The sequence below is a fragment of the Acinonyx jubatus genome, chromosome A1, assembly GCF_027475565.1.
Source record: "Acinonyx jubatus isolate Ajub_Pintada_27869175 chromosome A1, VMU_Ajub_asm_v1.0, whole genome shotgun sequence".
Lineage (NCBI taxonomy): Eukaryota > Metazoa > Chordata > Mammalia > Carnivora > Felidae > Acinonyx > Acinonyx jubatus.
The window spans coordinates 89,285,631-89,305,324 of record NC_069380.1 but is presented as its reverse complement, the minus strand read 5'-3'; the positions used below and the strand labels follow the sequence as shown (position 1 = coordinate 89,305,324).

Below are 19,694 nucleotides of genomic sequence, written 5' to 3'. Positions count from 1 at the left end.
ACGAGCTGGGCAGCTTCAAACTCTGGGCTGTGTGTTGGGGGGGTCCGTGTCACCCACCTGGCACTGCGCCAAGCCTCACGGCCATCAGTCTTGGGTGCCACCTATGATGCTGACCCTCGATTCACAGGTGGAGGCCCCGCCCTTCAGAGCCCCTGTGGGCCATCTAACCCAACTGTAAGGACTGAGGCCAGGTCGGCAGGAGGACAGAAAGGGTCTCTATGGGGAAGGGCCATGAGTCCTGGAGGCAGCAAAAGAACCATCTGGGAGGCTGTAAGCAAGGCGCCATCCCTCTTGGGGTTCTGAGGTTGCACCTGGAGAAGGGCCACCACAATCCTCACCTTGGGGGCTGCCAGGCAGGTCTCTCAGAGAAAGCCTCCTCCTCGCTGCACTGGGGCCTCGACCCAGCAGGTTCAAGGGCCTATTGGATGAACCTGAGATACAAACACACTTGGCCTGAGCCTCCTCAGGCCCTGCGTTTTCTGTGGGGCTGGTCATGGCCTTTCTCCTTCTTACCTGCCCAGCATGGGGTGAGCCCCAGCCTCTCCCTGCCATCCTCCCAACACCCACTCTGCACTGAGCCACTGAGGGGCTGGTGGAAGCAGGCATGAAGACAGAGCTGCATGTCAGGAATCCCTCCCCAGAGGCTGCATTCTGACTAGATTGACAAGGTGGGGAACAGCATGCACAAGGTCACAGAAAACAGGAAACGGAGTGTTTTTTGCCTTGGGACCACAAGCGTGGGGGCAGAAGGGTCAGCCCTCCCTCTACCTGCACCGACAAGCTTGATTTACCTCCTGTCTAACCGCTGGAGTTGCAACTGTGGTGCTGTTCCGCTTTCTCCAATGTCCTTTCCTCATGTTCCCTGCAGCCTGGTAGGGGAGATGCTGCTGCCATTTCTGAACAGGAGAGAGCAAGGACTGAGCTGGGCCTTGGCTATGGGGAGGCATGGCTGTGGGGAGGCATTTGGGCGCCTGGCTTTGGAGAAGAAGCTGGAACCCTGGGCCCCGAGGCCTCTCCCAAAGCTTGGCATTCTGGGGTTTCCTCACAGATCCCTGCACCAAGTCACTCAGGAACCAGGAGATGGAGCTGGGTGACTGGCAAGGGCTGGGGTCCAGGGTGTTCTGTCTCCCCGTGGCTGGGGTAGGACACAACCTTCTCGGGTGGGCACTGGACCCTGAACAGGCCTCCCTGAGCTTCATGGGCACCAGCCCTGGACCTGCCATCATGTGTCTCAGAGGCCACTAACTCCTGTGATGCTTGCTTCCTGCCTCTGATACAGGACTCAGTGTGATCAGAAGGCAGGGACAGTCCCTGCTGATGTCTGCATGTCCTGTCTAATGTTGCCCAAGAGATACCAGGGAGCGAGAGAGTGAGGGAGCGAGGTGCTTCTAGCCAGGGCTCCTTGAGGCCCCATCAGGGGCTGGATGTGGCATGAGGCAGGGCGGCAGCCTGAGCCTGGCTGCTGGCTAAAGCCCATCCGTGCTCTGTTCCCTGCACTACTTGCCCTCTCTGGGGTCTCGGATGAAAAGGGGGTGTGCTGGGCTGGGCAAAGAGCAGATCCTGCCCAACCCTTATGTTCTCATGCCTTCTGTGGCCTTGCTGACATCCGGGGTTTGCTGGGCAGAATTCCCCAGAGAGTAGGCACTTGGAAATGTTGTGGCATTGTCTCTGCCTGTCCCTTTCAGATGGGACCCAAGTCCATGCCACCAGGACAGCCAGGTCTGGGACTGAGCAGGGCCTGAGACTGGCCAGGGTGGGTCAGTGAACCCTAACACACACACCCCTCTCCCCAGCAGACCCTGACTGGGTGAAAGGTACACATCATACTCCCTGACTTCCTGGCTGGGTGACCTGGTCACATGCCAGGTGGGGGCTCAGCAGCTCCATGGCCCATCTGCTTCCTGGCACAGAAATGTGACTCAGTGTATGAGGGTCTGGGGTGGGGGGGTGGGGTGGGGGCGCGGGTAATGGGAGGAGTCTCATGGTAGGTTCATCAACCCCATCTCATCCCCACCCTCCAGCCCTCATAAAAGAAGTGTCTGGTCACATGTAGGGCTGTTGGGTGTCCATTCACCAGGCCCTGTCAGTGCAACATGGGGTCTACAGAGTGGAAATGGCCACCGCATCCCCAGGCCCGAGCTGGGAAACTGCCCTTCATCCTGCCAGAAGTTTATGCCAGACCCACGAGTGAAAAGCACAGTGTGGACGTGGATATGCAGGGTGTATGAACATGTTTATACCAACTCTAGAGTTTACAATGTACTGTACATGTTGTCATTTTTGTGACTCAAATCTGTCCCATGACCTGTGTCACAGCTGTCACCGGAAAGCTATCCCCTGATACCAGCAGGATCCAGAAAGGGAGTGAATTGGGCTGCAGAAACCAGCCCATCTTGGGGCCAGGGGAGGGGGACAGGGTAGGGTCCATCAGCAGAATGGCAGGGGCCAGCGGCGTGGTGCCTGCTGGAGATGTAGAGGCTCCCAGGCCACCTGGTGACAGACTGGGGGTCAGCCCCTGTGGCACTCATCACCCAATGAGAGTGACAGTGCAGTCACCCGGCCCTCTGGGGGTCGTGCCGTGTCCTTGCCGAGGTCACAGTAATGTGACCCCCACCATCCTGAAGGCAGGGCCCCTGAGGCACGTGCCACCCACATGTCAGGAGGCCCCTGGGCCTGCCGGGGCCGAAGTTCCACAAAAGGTGGAGGAAGGTCTCCTGTGCCGTGTGGTCGCTGGGGCGGGCGCCAGGCCGTGGGGTCACGGTTTGCAAAGCAGGGAAGCACCAACACCTCCACTTTCTGCTGGGCCGCCTGAGGCAGGGCTGCGGAAGGCTTCTGCTGACTTCCTCCCCTCCTCCTCCTCCACCTCCTCCTCCTCCTGCTCAGCGCTTCTCACGTCTTCCCCAAAATAGAAGATCTGCAGATTTAAACATGCCCAGGGTGGTGATTATACTTCCCTCCAGCCAGTCCCCTGCAAGGCAGGTGACTCCCACCCCAGAGGGGCTCTGTACAACCCTCTTGGCTTAGTCCTCAGAGCCCACTGCTGCAGGCTTGGTCTGACCTCCGCTGGGCCGTGTTAATAGGCTGAACGAGCAGGAGGTGGTGTCTCACTTTCTGGCATAAGAATATGGACTGGGGTTTCCTGGACCTGGACACACATCCTGACGGCCTGCAGTGCCAGCCTCCGGCCATGGCGGTGGGGGTGGGGGTAGGTTGCAATCCTAACCTCCCTCCCACCCAGTGCATGAGTCCCACCCCCACCCCTAAGAGCCTAGCTTGTCCTGCCCCCTCCCCACGGACCTGGGTATCCACGAAGCCCCTCGGCCCTGGCCTGGCCCCAAGCACCCACCTTCTCCCCCATGCCAGTCTTTACTCCCGTCTTCACAGACTCACCTTAGAGATTTCCACCTCTCTTTTTCTGTTTGGTTCTCTGGGCTCTCACTTTCATAAGAAGCCAAATAAAGACCTGGTCAGAAAACGAGGTAAAATCACACAGTTACGGCCTATGATAATAGCTTGCCCTATACCCAGAGTCCGACCTGCTTTTTATTCTTAAATTAAACCTGTTGGGAGGTACACATGCAGTTGTATGTGCTAATTAATACAGAGAGGTCGGTGTACCCTTTCCCTAGTTTCTCCCAGTGGTAACCATTTGCAAAACTATAGCACAGGACCACCACCAGCATGTTGACAGTTTGCAGAACACCCTCATCACCACCAGAATCCCTCACGCTGCCCTTGTAAGGCCCACCTGCTTCCCTTTCTTAATCCCTGGCCACCACTAATAGGTTCTCCATGTCCAGATTTTTGTCACTTCAAGAATGTGATATAGGGACACCTGGGTGGCTCAGTCAGTTAAGTGTCCAACTCTGGATTTCCACTCAGGTCACGATCTTGTGGTTTGTGAGATCAAGCCCCATGTGGGGCGCTATGCTGACAGCACAGAGCCTGCTTGGGATTCTCTCTCCCTCTCTCCCTCTCTCTGCCCTTCTCTCACTCTTGCTGTCTCTGTGTCTCTCAAAATAAATACATAATTTTAAAAGAAGAATGTGATATAAATCGAATCAGTATGTAACATATGGGATGGTCTCTTTTCACTCCGAGTGATTCTCTGCGTTTCATCCAAGCTGTAGTATGAATCAATACTTAATTCCTTTTTCTTGCTGAAGACTATTCCGTGGCATGGATATACCACAGTGTGTTTAGCCACTCACCCACTGAAGGGCATCTGCATTGCTTCCAGTGTTTCTCTAGAACTATTTATGCTGCTGTAATCATTGGAGTGCGGGTTTTTTGTGTGAACATGAGTATTCGTTTCTCTGGGATAAATAAATGCCCGAGAGCACATTTACTGAGTCAGATAGTCGGTGCAAATTTAGTTTTATAAGAAACTCTTTGTCTAGTTCTACATCCTGAAGATTTCCTGTTACTTTTATTCTTCCTAAAAGCTATACAGTTTTACATTTTACATTCGAGTCTGTGATTCATTCTGAGTTAATTTTTCATAAAAGGTGTAAGGATGAGGTCAAAGTTCATTTTTTGGCTTATGGATGCTCAGATGCCCCTGTTCCATTTGTTGCAAGGGCTCACTTTCCTCCGCTGAATTGCTTTTACTCCATTCTCAAAAATCCCTGGGCACAGTGGGGTGTCTGGGTGGCTCAGTCAGTGGAGCGTCTGACTTAGGCTTGGGTCACGATCTTGTGGTTCGTGAGTTGCAGCCCTGCATCTGGCTTGCTGCTGTCAGCTCAGAGACCGCTTCGGATCTTCTGTCCCTCTTGCTCTCTACCCCTCCCCATGCACACGCTCTCTCTCTAAAAATTGAATAAACATTTAAAAAAAGTCACTGGGCATTTGTGTGGGTCTATTCTTGGGTTCTCTATTCTGTCTCATTGATCCACGTATCTGTCTTACCAATACCACACTGCCTTGATTACTGTAGCTGTATAATATCAGCTTTAATATTGGGTAGAGTAATCCCTCCCATTTTATTCTTCTTTTTCAAAATTGTTTCAGCTATTCTAGTTTCTATGGCTTCCCATATACATTTCATTTAAAAAATTTTTTTAAATATTTATTTTTGAGAGAGAGACAAAGTGTGAGTGGGGGAGGAGCAGAGAGAGAGGGAAACAGAATCCAAAGCAGGCTTCAGGCTCTGAGTTGTCAGCACAGAGCCCAACATGGGGCTCGAACTCATGAACCATGAGATCATGACCTGAGCTGAAGTTGGATGCTCAACTGACTGAGCCACCCAGGCTCACCCCCGTATACAATTATCTTAGAATAATTGTATCTTTGTCTGCAAAAAAAAAATACTGTCTTTTGATGGGAAAATCCTGGATTTTGATAGGAAATGCATTAAATCCGTACTTAAACTTGGGGAGAATTGGTATCATTGCTATGCTGAGTCTTCCAATTCATGCATGTCATGTCCCTCCATTTATTTAGACCTTCTCTGATTTCTTTCATTAGCATCGTGTAGATTTTGGCATGCAAATCTTGGATATGTTTTGTTAGATTTATACCTAAGTATTTAATGCTTTTGAGAGATTATATTGAGTGATGGTATTGTATTTTTAATTTCAGTGTCCACATATTCATTGTTAGCACACAGAAATATGATAGATTTTTGTGTCTTTATCTTGTATTCTGCAACTTGTGCTGAACCCACTTAGTTCTAGGAGTTTTGGAGATTCTTTGGGATTTTTTACATTTTTTTAATAAATAAGGACAGTGTTAATTCATCCTTTCTGATCTGTCTTTATTTTCTTTTCTTGCGTTATTGCATGAACTAGATCTCCATTATTATCTTGAACAAAAGTGGTGAGAGTATATATCCTTGCCTTATTACTGATCTTAGTGAGAAAGCAGTGTTTCACCATTAAAAATGATGTTATTGGAAAGGTTTTTGTAGGTGCAGTTTATCAGATTGATAAATTCTCCTCAATTCTTATTTTTCTGAGAGTTTTTCCCATGCATGGGTGTAGAAATCTGTCAAATGAATTTTCTGTATCAGTTGATATAATCAAGTCATTTTTCTCTGTTAGTCTGTTAATATGGTAGATGACACTGATTGATTTTCAAATATTGAATAGTATTGTATCTCTGGAATAAACTCACTTGGTCATGATATCTAACTATTTTTCAATATTGCCAAATTCTATTTGCTAATATTTTGTTAAGGAATTTTTGCATCTATATTCACAAGGGATCTTAGTCTTTACTTTCTTTATTTTACTACCTTTATCTGGTTTTGGTGTCAGGGTAATACTGGCTTCATAAAATGAACTGGGAAGTTCTGTCCTCTTCTATTTTTTTTTTTATGTTTATTTATTTTTGGGAGAGAGAGAGAGAGAGAGAGAGAGAGAGTGAGCAGGCAAGGGGTAGAGAGAGGGAGAAACAGAATCCGAAGCAGGCTCCAGGCTCCAAACTGTCAGCACAGAGCCCAACACAGGGCTCGAACCCATGCACTATGAGATCATGACCTGGACTGAAGTTGGATGTTTAACTGACTGAGCCACCCAGGTGCCCTGTCCTCTTCTATTTTTTGAAAACGATTGTGTAGAATCCATATTAAGTCTTCCTTAAATGTTTAATAGAATTCTCTAGTGTAACTGTCTGAGCCTAGAGATTTCATTTTTGGGATGCTTTTAAATTACAAATGCAATTTCCTTAATGGTTATAGGGCTATTTAAATGATCTATTTTGTGTTGAGTTTGTGGCAGTTTATGCTATTTAAGGAATTGGTCCATTTCATCTAACTGGCCAAATTAATGGGTCTAGAGTTGTTCACAGTATTTTCTTATTAGCCTTTCAATGATGACAGAAGCTATAGTGACATCTTCCATTTCATTCTAGATATTAGCATTTTCTGTCTTCTCTTTTTCTTTAAGAGGTTCTTTGCTGGAGGATGGCAATGTTACAGTTCTTTTCAAAGGACCAACTTCCTGTGGGTTACTTGAACAGTTTTTAGAATTCCATTTTGATTTATGTACAGTAAATTCCTGAAGGATATTTTCACTGGATATAGAATTCTGGGTTGGCAGCTATTTTCTTTCAGCACGTGAAAAATATGCCACTGCCTCTGGCCACCATGATTTCTGATGAGTACTCTAGTCATCCAAATTGTTTTGCCCTCATAGGTAAAGTGTCATTTCTTTCTCAGTGTTTTCAAAATTTGTGTCTTTTTATTTGGTGCTCAGAAATGTGACTATGATGTATCTTGGTATGGGTTTCTTTGGGTTGATCCTTTTTGGGATTCACTTGGCTTCTTGAATCTGTAGGTTTCTATCTTTTCCAAATCTGGGAACTTTCCAGCCATTACTTCTTGGATTTTTTCAACCCTGTCAATTTTGTCCCCTTCCTTCCCAGACTCTGATGACAAGAGTGTTAGATCTTTTGTTATAGTCCCACAGGTCCCTGACACTCTGTTGTTCAGATTGTTTAATTTCTATTGTTCCATCTTCCAGCTCATCGATTCTTTGCTTTGTCTTCTCCATTCTGCTGTTGAGACCATCTACTCAGTTTTTTATTTTAGTTATTGTATTTTTCAATTCTATAATTTCTACTTGGCTCCCTTTTATATCTTCTGTTTCTTTGCTGATACTTTCTATACTGTCACCTGTTTCAGAGAGCCTCACGGCTGGCTGTATTGCTAGGCAGGTCTTGCCAGAGGAAGCCTGGAGCTGAGTGCTGGGCAGGATTCTGTCAGAGGCTGTGACTAACCCAGTTGGGGCTCAATACAGCTTAGGTCCCTTCTCTTGCTTTCTCCAGTTATTATTATTATTGTGTTTTTTTTTTTTTTTGGTGGGAGGAAGGAGAGGATGAAACAAGGGTCACTGGAAGGAGCTCCTTTCTTTTTTGATTTGTTTTTTAAAGTTTATGTATTTATTTTCAGAGAGAGAGAGAGATAAATAGAGAGACAGAGCGAGAGTGAGCAAGAGAGAGAGAGACAGAGTGCAAGTGGGGGAAGGCAAGAGAGAGGGAAAGAGAGAGAGAGAGAGAGAGAGAGAGAGAGAGAGAGAATCCTAAGCAGGCTCCATGCTGTCAGTGCAGAGCCCAACACGGGGCTCAATCCCATGAGCCGTGAGATCATTACCTGAGCTGAAATCCAGAGTTGGATGCTTAACTGACTGAATCACCCAGGTGCCTTGGAAGGTGCTCCTTTCTAAGGGCACTTCAGAAGGGCTAAGTTTTTTTGCTGTATAGTCATGGCTGAATCACTGCCTCACACACAGCAGGTTCTCTAGAGATACCATTGGCTGAAGGAGTGAATGAAATGCCCTTCTCTTGGGACACTTGGGTGGCTTAGTCGGTTAAGCGTCCAACTCTTGATTTCAGCTCAGGTCGTGATCTCACAGTTATGAGATGGAGCCCCACAATGGGCTTTACACTGGGCATGGAGCCTACTTAAGATTCTCTCTCCCTCTGCCCCTCCCATGTTCATGCTCTCTCTCAAAAAAAAAAAAAAAAGAGAGAAAGAGAGAGAGAAGAGAAATGCCCTTCTCTCACTCCTCTCCCTGCCCCCAGGCTCTCCCACCCCTTTCTTAATATGCTTTTGACACATTACTACACAAGTTCTATTGGTTAATGACAACAGTTATCACAGTAACTAGTAGGTTAAATAATGGCCCCCAGAGATATCCAGATCCTACTCCCCGGGACATGTGAATATGTTAGCTTCCGTGGCCAAAAGGGACTCAGCAGATGAGATTAAGTTAAGGATATGGAGATGGGGGGATTATCCTGGATTATCCAGCAGGGCCCTAAATGACACTGCAAGTGTCCTTCTAAGAGCGAGACAGAGGAGATGACCACAAGAGAGAAGATGATGTGATGGTGGAAGCAGAGGTTCAAATGATGTGCTTTGAAGATGGAGGAAGGATGTCATGTGCCAAGGAATATTGGTGGCCACTAGAAGTCATAACAGGCCAGGGAACAGTCTTCCCCTCAGAGCCTCCAGAAATAACCAGCTCTGTTGACACCATGATTTCAGCCCAGTGGAACTGACTTTGGACTCTAAGAGAATAAATCAGTGTTGCTTTGAGCCACTAAGCTAGATGCAGCAGGTGAGGCTTAGAGAAGTTGAGGCACCTGCCTAGAGTCACACAGCTTGCTGGGGTGGGAACAGCCCAGGCTGGCTTATCCATCAGGCTGCTGAACTTCTTGTTGCAGGTAGGGATTGCTGTTTCAGGTGAACACTCCCCTCCCCCCAACCCACCCCCAAAAGTTAATGGTTCCAAAACATAACATATAAAATGGCAAACTTGAAAGTATTAACAATTAAAAGCAAAATCATTAAAAACTCCTTTCTCCTAAGTTTTTGTTTTTGGCAGAACATGTTCTCCCAGGCACGGGTGTGGGTCCCTTTATAAAATGCTTGCTGTGGGGACGCCTGGGTGGCTCAGTTCGTTAAGCATCTGACTTCAGCTCAGGTCATGATCTTGTGGTTTGTGGGTTCAAGCCCCGCATTGGGCTCTGTACTGACAGCTCAGAGCCTGGAACCTACTTCGGATTCTCTACTTGTCTCTCTTTCTGCCCCTCCCCTGCTCACGCTCTGTCTCTCTATCTCTCAAAAATAAATAAACATTAAAAAATTTTTTTTAAATGCTTGTTGTGCTCAGTGGGGACCTCCTGGGGTAGGTTGAGGGTCTTGGATCCAGGAAGCAGCTGACCATGGGGCCACATTGCCTCTCCTGAGATGATCAACTCAGGACCAAATGGCCACTTGCTTCCAGCACTTTCTCTTCCTGGAGTATGCTTGCTTAGAAAATTCACAGCAAATTTGTCACATTTGATAAATGATCAGATGGGAATGCTGATTTACTGGAGGGCACAGACATTAATGGCACTCTGGAGAAAAGATGCCTCAGCGCACACACACACACACACACACACACACACAGGCATGCACACACTCACACAAACATGCACACACCCCCAGCTGTGGAAAGACCCATGGGGAGCCCAGGGCTGTGCCTTCCCTATGTGAGCACAGGGAGGGTAGTTCTCACCATCTTGCTTATTTTACCAATGAAGGAAGTGGGTGGGACTGATGGTTTCAATTTATGATGCCCAGCAGCAGCCATACTGTGTCCAAGGGGAAGCCTGGCCCTGGGGACCCTGGAGGTCCCCAGCCTGCAGCTCCTCAGGCCCTGACTGGTGCTCAGCCTTCTCTGCTCCCTTTCACATCCAGCAAACATGGGCGTGATGCGTCCTGCTCGCAGCAGGGGCCCCATATGGAGATGTGACTAGGAGACCACCCCAGAGTCCCAGAGCTGGGGGTGACAGAGGCCATAGGGTCACCTTACCATCCTCGCTGAAGATAGGGGCGGTGTGCAGGTAGTGGGTGATGCTGGGGTCTTGCTCAAAGGGACATTCCACTTGTTTCCACGTGATGAACTCTCCAACCTGCTTGGCCAGCTCCAGAAATTTCTGCCAGGGTCATTGAAACACAAATGGGAGCCCCTTACCCCGCCTCCACCCCTCGGTGCCTGGAGGTCACCTGTGAGAGCGGGCCAGTCTCACTCATCTGTCCCTGGGGGCCCACTCCTGGGCAGGGCAAGGCAGAGCACTAGGCAGTAAATGACAGACCCCCCATTAGGAAACCTGGGTGTTCGCCACATCTCTTCATTCCCTCTGTGGAATCTGGGGAGAGAGAGCATCTAGGGCCAGGTCATTGGCAGGCAGCACATCCAGCGAGAGGCGAGTATTACTCTAGTTTCATTCTTTTTCATGATTATGCCTGCGTTTGTTTATCTAGAGAATGATGCAAATAAATTTAAATAAATGTATTTAAGGAAGATTTAAGTGGATCCACTTAAAGCAGAATTTTATTTAAGTAAAATTTAAATACATTTATTTAAATTAAAAAAAATCTGTGCTGACTTAAAGAAGGCTTTTAAATAAACTGCCAGCATAAAGTCATGACCGGGTGGGAACGACCCTCTATGGCATCTTTCATCAGTCCTGGTGGCTGGCTCCAGCCCCCACTGCCCCTGCCCCAAATCTGGGGCCTCAGAATCACTTTACAGTCTTGCCTTTCCTCCCTCGGTTTCAGGTCTGAGGACCAGTTTAAGAAGAGTGCAATACAGGGCTTTCCACAGCTGGTATGTGTGGGGTCTTCTGGAAAGTGTGATCTTGGGCTCCCGGGCCCCTCTGTTAATTTAACCCAAGGCCAGCCTCCTCCATGTCACTTCCAGTCCGGACTGTCCTGGGGATGGGGTGCCCAGGCTCCCTGCTGGACTGGACTTCTCCCTGCTACACAGGTTCTCAGGGCTAACCAGGCCTGCAGGCAGCACAGGAAAGTCTGCCGGGGAGTCTGTGTAAGGCCCCAGAGCAGAGGCAGCTCCAGGCCAGAGGGCCCAGGCGTTGGGTGGCGGACCCACCAGCAGGGGATGCTGTCCCTACAGAGCCCTTGGTGGGCTCTGTGCCAAAGCCCTGTTTTAGAGAGGGAGAGACTGGGGCTCAGCGCAGGGGCCAGCCCAGGACTGACTGTCCCTTGGTGTTGGAGGCTGGGTGGGGCCAGCACGAGTGTGGGCCAGCCTTCCTAGGGAGAAGAGTCTCCTCCTTCCTGCAGATTCGGGGGTTGTCACTGCTGCATGGCTGGCTTTGTCTGTCTGACTCAGTGACCACTTGCTGTCACTGCCCAGGGCTCTCAGGGCTCCTGGGCCTCAGCTCCTACCATGCCTAGCCCACCAGCCACTCCAAGATATGTGTGCTGGGTGGTCCCATGTGTGTGTGGGGAGGGTCAGCCTGCCTTTGCTTCTAAGGAGCTCAGGGACTGGAGAGCTGTGACCAAGGAATGCCCAGTCCACTGAGTATGGCCTGGGCCACCCTCTGTCTGGGAGGTCAAGGGGAACTTCCTGGAGGGGGGGGACACTTGAGCTGATGGCAGTGAGTGTCTGCAGAGGGAGTAGAAATCTTTCCTTCTCTGCCCACACTGCTTGCTCACCTCCTCCTGTGCTCAGGGAGGCCTTCCCTGACACATGCCCTGTGCCCTGTGCAGGTCACAGCACCTCACCCATTGTCACTGTGGGTCCGTGGGGCTTTCTCACAGCCTTGTGCTCTTCGAGGGCTGAAAATGAGTCTGCCTCACCTGTGGCAGGCAGTGGGGGATCAGTGCCTGCATGAGCCTCAGTCTCCTGTGGAAGGGGTGGGGTGGGGAGACCCTGATAATCCCACCGTGACGTCTTGTGAACCGTCCCCCATTCGTCTGGTGCCCCTGCCCTGGGGGCTTTGATTGTTGGGGGCCCCTGGACTCTACCTCAAAGTTGACATGTCCATTGGGGAGGCGGTTGGCACAGCCCTCGTTCAGGAAGTAGATGTCTTTGATGAGCAGGCTGAAGAAGGGAATGACGATCTGGAAGAGAGAGGGTGCAGGTCAGCCCTCAGTCGGCAGGAAGCACAGGCCCCTTTACCCTAGCACCCGACTCTTTCTCCCCAGGCTCCATCAGACTCCAGTGCTGACTGAGCGCCTACTGTATACGGCACCCCCCCCCCCCACCGCCTCCCCGTGTTGGGGCTGAATGAAAGATGCATGGTCCTCATGCCCTTTTAACATTTCTTCCACTCTCTGCTGGGAGAGGCTGGTGGCGGTTCCCCTCGACCCTCCACCATCCAGGGATCTGCAGACCACCTGGTTCAAGTGTGCCAGGAGGATTTCAGGTGCATGCAGAGCCCACCATGAGATATGTATGGAAAGTGAGTCACCTGTTGTAAAATTCTGCAGCCTACTTTTTAAAATATATATTTCATGATTTGTCATTTTATGCCTTTCTTGATGCCTGAAGGAACAGACTTTAGAGCCCGGCCTGAGTAGGGCGGGGGTCTCTGCATATCACTGCCTGGATGTCTCATTTCTCCCTCCCTGCTCTGCACATGCCAATTCCTGGCCCCTAGGGAAGGGACACCCACTGCTGACAGCTCTGGCGACCCGAGAGGAGCTGGCTGGGTGCACGCTGCTGCGGTGGGTTGGACTGTGTCCCCCCAAAAGATATATTTGAGTCCTAAACCCTGGTGCCTGTGAATGGGACCTAATTTGGAGATAGTCTTTGCAGATGGAATCGAGTTAAGTAGAGGTCATACCGGATAGAATGAGCTCTCCTCCAGTGACTGACGTCCTTGTGAAAAGAGGGAAATTTGGACACACACAGGAAGGAGAGCCATGTGAAGACAGAGGCAGAGATGGGAGTGATTTGGCCACTGGCCAAGGAACACCCAGGGCCATCAGAAGCTGGGAAAGGCAAAGAAGGATGCCCCCTTTGGAGGGAGCACGACCCAGACTGCCTTGATTTTGGCATCTGGCCTCTAGAATGGGGAGACAATACATTTCTGTTGTTCTTTTCTTTTTATAATTTTTTAATGTTTATAAATTTATATATAACATTTATAAATGTTTATGTTTTTGAGAAAGAGAGACAGACCATGAGTGGGGAAGGTACAGAGACAGACGGAGACAGAATCCGAAGCAGGCTCCAGGCTCTGAGCTGTCAGCACAGAGCCCAACGCGGGGCTGGAACTCATGAGCCGTGAGATCCTGACCTGAACCGAAGTTGGACACCCAACCAACTAAGCCACTCAGGTGCCCCTGTTCTTTTTTCATTTTTAAGTAGGCTTCACACCCAGTGCGGAGCCCAACACAAGGGCTTGAACTCATGACCCCAAAATCAAGACCTGAGCTGAGATCAAGTCAGATGCTTAACCGACTGCGCCACCCAGGCGCCCCAACATTTCTGTTGTTCTAAGCCAGTTCCCAGGGAACTAACACACCTGCTGTGCCCTCAGGCTCTAGAGCTGGGCACGTGCTGCCAGTCCAGCCAGGAGCGGCCTTCAGCCCATCACCCTTGGGACCAGGCGCCAGGACCTGACATTTCTGGCTAACCCCTTATCTAAGTTGATAAAGGCTTTGAGATCAGGACCTGGGTACGACCACTCTGCACAGTACAGATGCATGGATGGCTCAGTGGGTCAAGGAAGATGGGAAACTGAGGCCCACACAGTGGCAGGGCCTGGCCCAAGGTCACCCAAGTGAGTGAATGCTGAGGCTAGGACCAGAGCCAGATTTAGCAGGGAGATGAATTGCCTGGTTTGTCCGGGGCTGAGGGGTTACATGAGATACAGTTTCAGTGCTAAAAGTGGAGCCATCCCAGGGAAACTGGGACAAACTGGTCACCTTAGATTTATGTCAACTCCTCAGACATTTGCTCAGGTCTTCACTGTGCTAGGTGCTGGGGCTTGGAGAAGAGTGAGGGTGTGTCAGACACATCCAGTGTAGTGGAGCCTTTTCCCTGAAGTCTTTGCTACCTATAGGCTGGGTTTAATTCCCATTTGGGCCCCTAAAGAGCCCTCCACTCATGCCCTTGTCACAGGGGCATTGGGGCCTGAGTGCTCCGTTGTGCCAAGCTATACATGCATGGGGATCGAGTTTCATCTCAGCAAGTTCCGAGATGCAAGGTTCTATTACCCTAATTTACAGACAAGGAAGTCAAGACCCAGAGAGGTTAAGCAACTCATACAAGCTCACACAGCAGTAAGTAGCAGAGGAAGGACTAGCCCCTGTCCTGCCTGCTTTCTCACTGTGCCAGGAGGGAGAGCAGTCTCTGTGCATCTCCCTATGCCCACCACAGTGCTGAGCCCCAGTCCCAGGGTTGGGGCATGATGGCTGCGTTGGGTTGCAATGTGCTTGAAATGTTCCAGGACAGGGAGGGGATTAAGGGCAGTGGTCCTCGGGGACTCAGTGCAGGCTTCCTAGAGGGTGGACATTGGAACTGGTCCTCAAAGAGGCAGCATTTTCTGAGAACTTCTCACCATTTCTGCCTGCCCACATGGGCTCAGGCTACCATCCTATCAGGCTTTAGCATCCTGGCCGGTCTTCCTGCCCCCATGGGTTGACTGCAACCCACTGATGTTGTTTTCTGGAGCTAAGCGGTGGCAACAGGGGGTCAGCCAAAGAATCCTGTGTGGAGTGGGCCCCATCACAGAGATGGGGAGAAAGAGGGGCAGATAGGAACTAGCTATAGATAAGAAGAAAGCATAGAATGTCATGACCACTGAGACCTCCTGGCCTCAAAATTTCAGCTGTAGCAGTGAGGAACTGTGAGAGCATCAGCAAATATCCTTCGTTCGTTCGTTCGTTCGTTCCTTCCTTCCTTCTTTCTATCTGTCCCTCCATCCATCCAACCATTCATCCATCCATCTTCCAGTCTCCTATCCATTTATGAAGCACCTTCTGTGGGCCCAGCCGATGATCCATATCTCTTTGGACGTTAGAGGAGAATGCAGCAAAATGAAAGGCACAGCTCTGTAAATCACCCACCTCGAGCCCCCATACCCCAGAGCTGGAAGGGGGCTCAGAGTGCAGGAACGGGACATCACAGTCCACTCCACAGCCACCTGGTGAGCACGGATGGAAGAAAAATAGTGCAGAGTGCCAGTGCCATAATTGACATCTTGGACCAAAGGTGGCAGCCAACTCTATCTGCCCCCACTCCACAGTCCCACTCCTGGGCCACAGGCGAGGACCTCTGTGACTGCCACACAGCACCTGAGTTCTGGGAATAAGACGAGGCCTGTTGGTGCGCTGGAGAGGCTGACTCCTGGTTTTGTCACCTACTTGCTGTGAGACTGGACAAGTGAGGTCTCCTCTCTGAGACTCAGTCTTCTAATCTGGGAAATGGCACTGCTAGAATCCACCCGGTAAGTAGTCATCAGAATTGAATGGAAGGGAGAGACAGAGTCAAGTAGTCCTCACGTGGTAGGTGTTCAGTGAAGCAAGGTCTCTGTCCCTGCCACTCTGGTTTTGCAGCTTCCTGGCTCCTGGGGGACAGGCTCACTTGCCCGGGATTTTGAGGTTCTGTCTCACTGAATGCTGCTCCCTGGCATCAGCCCTCCTCAGACCCAGAGCTGCTGAAGGGCTCACAGCCTGAATAGGAAAGGCCAGCTGGATAAGACATAGCCATCAGTGGGGCCAGGGTCTGTGAACACCCACCCCCACCCCTGGGTGGGGGGTGGAGGGCTGGGAGGGCCGGCTGGGTGGCACAAACGTGCAGGTCTTGGCCTGCTCCCCAGACTTAAAACCCTGGTAGCCATCTCATCTAATTCCACAGGGACTTTGAATTTCAAGAACAGCAACTTGTTCTCAAACTGGAAACAGACGTCCACAAACATGGCAGAGACCTAATTCTGCCAATATTCCTGCCAGGAGATCAGGCAGAAAAGGTCTTGGTGTTTCTTCCCCATGGATATGATAACTCTAATCATCGGGCTGGTGACAGGTTTTAAGCCAGAGGTTCCCCTCAATCCCAGGGCCCAGTTTCTTATATTGGAGGCCACCAGGAGAATTTGGGAGACAAATACAATTGATCAGGGTCAGCGAGGCCTCCAAATGCAAATGTATAAGAACAGAGCCTGTGAAAAGGCAGTTCTAGTGAGCGAGAAGCTTGGTTCAGTCATTGCCAAAACCGTGAATGTGACCTGAAGCTACATCAATGAAGGTATTGCGTTTAGAGTAAGGAGGTGTAAGACCCTATGTACTTGTAAACAATTTGATCTGAAACAGAAGGGACTCTGACAAGTCACACTGTTCAGGGACCAAAGAGATCCAAGTGGGGAGTGGACTGGAGACCGAGTATGGTGGGGCAGACCTGGGTTGTTGACTTAGGAGGGAGGGGAAGGGGACCCGGGGGCGCCGAAGGGACTGGTGGGTAGAAGAGGGAGCAGCCTCATTCTGCATGGTCCTCCAGAGAGGACAACCCCAGCCCCATAAGGGAACACTTCCTACCAGCTAGAGCTGCGTGAGCATGGGCTGATCTGTTCTGTAAGGTGGTGAGTTCCCCAAATTGGAGGCAAAGAAGGAACATGGCTGCCTATAAAGATGCTGTAGAAGGGCAGGGGTTTGGACCCAGTGACGTTGGAGTCGGCATAGAGGCTCTCTGATACAACCCATCTAGGCCAAGGTAGGCAGTAGGAAGGAGTAGAGAGGAGCTCTCAAGGCCAGGCAAGCCTCTGACCTACCTTCTCCCGGCTGCTGTGGGCAGTCAGGGAGCGGTGGGCTGCCCCCCGCAGGGCTGTCCTGTAGTTGCAGAAATTCCCTGTCGGGTCCATCTGGTGCTGGAAGGAGACAGGGAAGCATGTGGGGGAGCTGCATTCCAGGGTCGGCCAGTTCCAGCCGGCAGCCCGGCAGCCTTGCTTACCTCAAGGATGAAAAACTTGGCTGTCTTCACTTTGGCCCAGGTCTTCTTCAGCCTGGAGACAGGGCTCATGTTCATGCCGGCTGGAAGAGGGAGGGTCGAGCTAGGGGAGCGTCTCTGGGCTGCACAGTCTGCTTAATTCCCTAGGGCGGGAGGCCTGGGGGGTGGGCCCAGTTGGCCGCCTGAACCAAGGTTGAGGCCTCTGCAGACGGCCCGATGGTGGTGTATGGGTGCTGGGGACACTGTGTCTGGGCGAACCGGCCCATGTGTGCAGGCCCTTGTCCCAGTCCCCGCCAAACTGGCCCCACACCATGACCAGGGTCTGCTTTGGGCCCCTGCTGTCCCTGGTTCTGTGGACACACTGTCCAGCCCTCACCAAACACCCTGGCAAGGAAGGCCTCAAGGGGGGGGGGAGTCAAGTCTCCAGGACCTCTGGGACAGGGGAGTATGGGCTCAGCAGCACCAACCTTGCTCAGAGGAGGGCCCTGGTCCCCCCCCCCCGCACCCCACCCCTGGCCTGTCTGCATGTGCCTCTGGGGGCGCTCCCACGGGGACCGGGCCGGCTGGCCTACTCACAGATAATGGCCATCAGAGAGTTGAAGTTGCCAATGTTGAAGCACTCACGGGCCACGTCAATGAAGAACTCCACCACCTGGGCCCTCTGCTTCTTCTTGGCCGGCTGGGGACAAGGCATCTGAGCCTTAGTGGTGACACGGCCCCACCCCGTCACTAGGCCAGTCCCTCATCAACATTCTCTCAACCCAGTTCACGGTGGAGACGCTTGATGCTGGGTAGTCTGCAGCCAGAGAGCTCAGGGTCTCTGCGCGTCCTCGGCAGAGCCAGCAGAGCCCACCACCATGACGGCCTGCGGGGGAGGGGGTCTGACGGGACTCCATGGGGCATCCAGAGTGCTGAGGGGCTCTCCCTCCAAGACACTGCTCCTCCCTCCAGGCCCAGCTCCAGCATCCTCCTTGGCTCCCTCACCTGTCCCCCGTGCATTGAGCTTGCTCTCCCCACAATGGGGCTGTCCCCAGAATGGCCCCTCCACTGCTTCTTGTTGAATGACTGCATGACTTCACCTCCAGCTTGTGGCCAAGTGCTTGGGACCCTGACTTCTCTGATGGCTCCAAACAATATCATCCCCTGGGCTGTCCTAGACTGAGGCACTGCCTGATTCCTGGGAGGGCTCAGTCCAGCTTTGCCTATGTAAAAACCGCCACCTGAGCTGCCAGGCCAGTGATGCAAATGCAGGAAGCAGATGGGGCCCGTGGAACCCTACCCTGTGTTCTTTCCATATGGATTTTGCCAGCTTGCTCTTACGTGCAGCAGTGGTCTTTACTGCCACAAGGAAGCATGAGACCTGCTGCCCAAACCCCGTTCAGAAAGCCTCCCACCTGAGGTCCTTCCTGTCCCTGTCGGGGTGTCTGTACAGTGGTGGAGATGGCTGAGCCTGGCAGGGATGGAGGCCAGGCATTTCAGCCCGCTGTGGGTGCCCAACAGGAAGCACTCCCAAGGCTGAGGCATCACAGACCAGTTTCTCCTTCTGAGCAGGCCTGCCTCTGCCCCTTTCTCTGCCCCTTACCCCAGTTTCCATCTCAGCATTTGCTTCCCGAGAGCCCCACCTGGCACCTGTGTTGCCTTCAGTCTTTCCTTCCCTGACACAAGTGGCCCCAGGGCCTCACCTGATGGTGACAGGGGGCTTGGAGGAGGTTCCTCCGCTCTAAGGAAGAGAAGAGGGTGGGCAGGGTCTGGCCCTGAGGGACCGTGACTTGGTGACAAGGGCACCTGGCTCAGTATTGATGTCTTCCTGCCTTCTGGGAGAAGCTGGAGACCTGGGCTTTGCATGTACAATCTCCCAGTTCTTAAAAGGTTGGGGCATTTCTACTCTAAATCCTGAGAGAGCCAAACACAGTGTGGCAGCAGGGCAGGCCACGCCACCCAAGGCAGATAGGAAGAGATGGGGGTGGGACCACTTGGCAGATCTGACTCCTTCAGCAAGCCATCTCTGACACTCTCTGTCAGAGTCCAGTGGATCCGTGCCAGGCTCCATCCAGAGAGAAATGTCACGGTAGGCAAGTTGGGTGGTGACACCTGGTGTCCCAGAGAGGTGCCCAGCTTGGTCCCGGGCTTGGACACGGACAAGCTCAAGAGGCCCTTCTGGTTCCCTCCCAGGTGGGCTCCCCCAACCTCCACCACCTTTGGCTAAGCCAGGTCATACCCCCCGGCTTTCTACGCACCATGCAGATCTCAGTCGCCACGAGGTAGCACAATCTGTTGAACCATTTCACATAAGCCTCCAGATTGTTGGTCTTGTCACTGAAACAAGGCTGCGAAAGACACAAGGATCATACTCAATCTTTCTGTCAATAACTTTTGGAACATGGAGTCAGTTCATTGATCATTATTGTAGATAATCTGGAAACCGTTGAAACCTCAAAATCATCCACAAATACCAATGGTTTGAGGTGTATCCTTCCAGTCTTTTTTCTATATACTCGAAGATGTAAGTTA

At 51.3% G+C, this 19,694-nt stretch overlaps 1 protein-coding gene across 2 annotated transcripts in view; it reads right to left on the bottom strand.

Moving 5' to 3' along the window:
* Positions 1-2,212: 2,212 nt before the first annotated feature.
* RASGEF1C (RasGEF domain family member 1C) overlaps positions 2,213-19,694 on the bottom strand; it is an 87,337-nt gene continuing 69,855 nt past the window's right edge. For both annotated transcript variants that reach the window (XM_027076947.2, XM_053219304.1), the window contains exons 7-14: positions 19,421-19,510; positions 17,760-17,862; positions 17,187-17,266; positions 17,008-17,103; positions 12,260-12,355; positions 10,305-10,428; positions 3,391-3,463; positions 2,213-2,914 (exon numbers count right to left, since the gene is read on the bottom strand). In XM_027076947.2, coding sequence (XP_026932748.1) covers positions 2,890-2,914; positions 3,391-3,463; positions 10,305-10,428; positions 12,260-12,355; positions 17,008-17,103; positions 17,187-17,266; positions 17,760-17,862; positions 19,421-19,510 — 687 coding nt within the window. In that variant the 3' untranslated portion in view covers positions 2,213-2,889. The remainder of the gene's footprint in view (positions 2,915-3,390; positions 3,464-10,304; positions 10,429-12,259; positions 12,356-17,007; positions 17,104-17,186; positions 17,267-17,759; positions 17,863-19,420; positions 19,511-19,694) is intronic.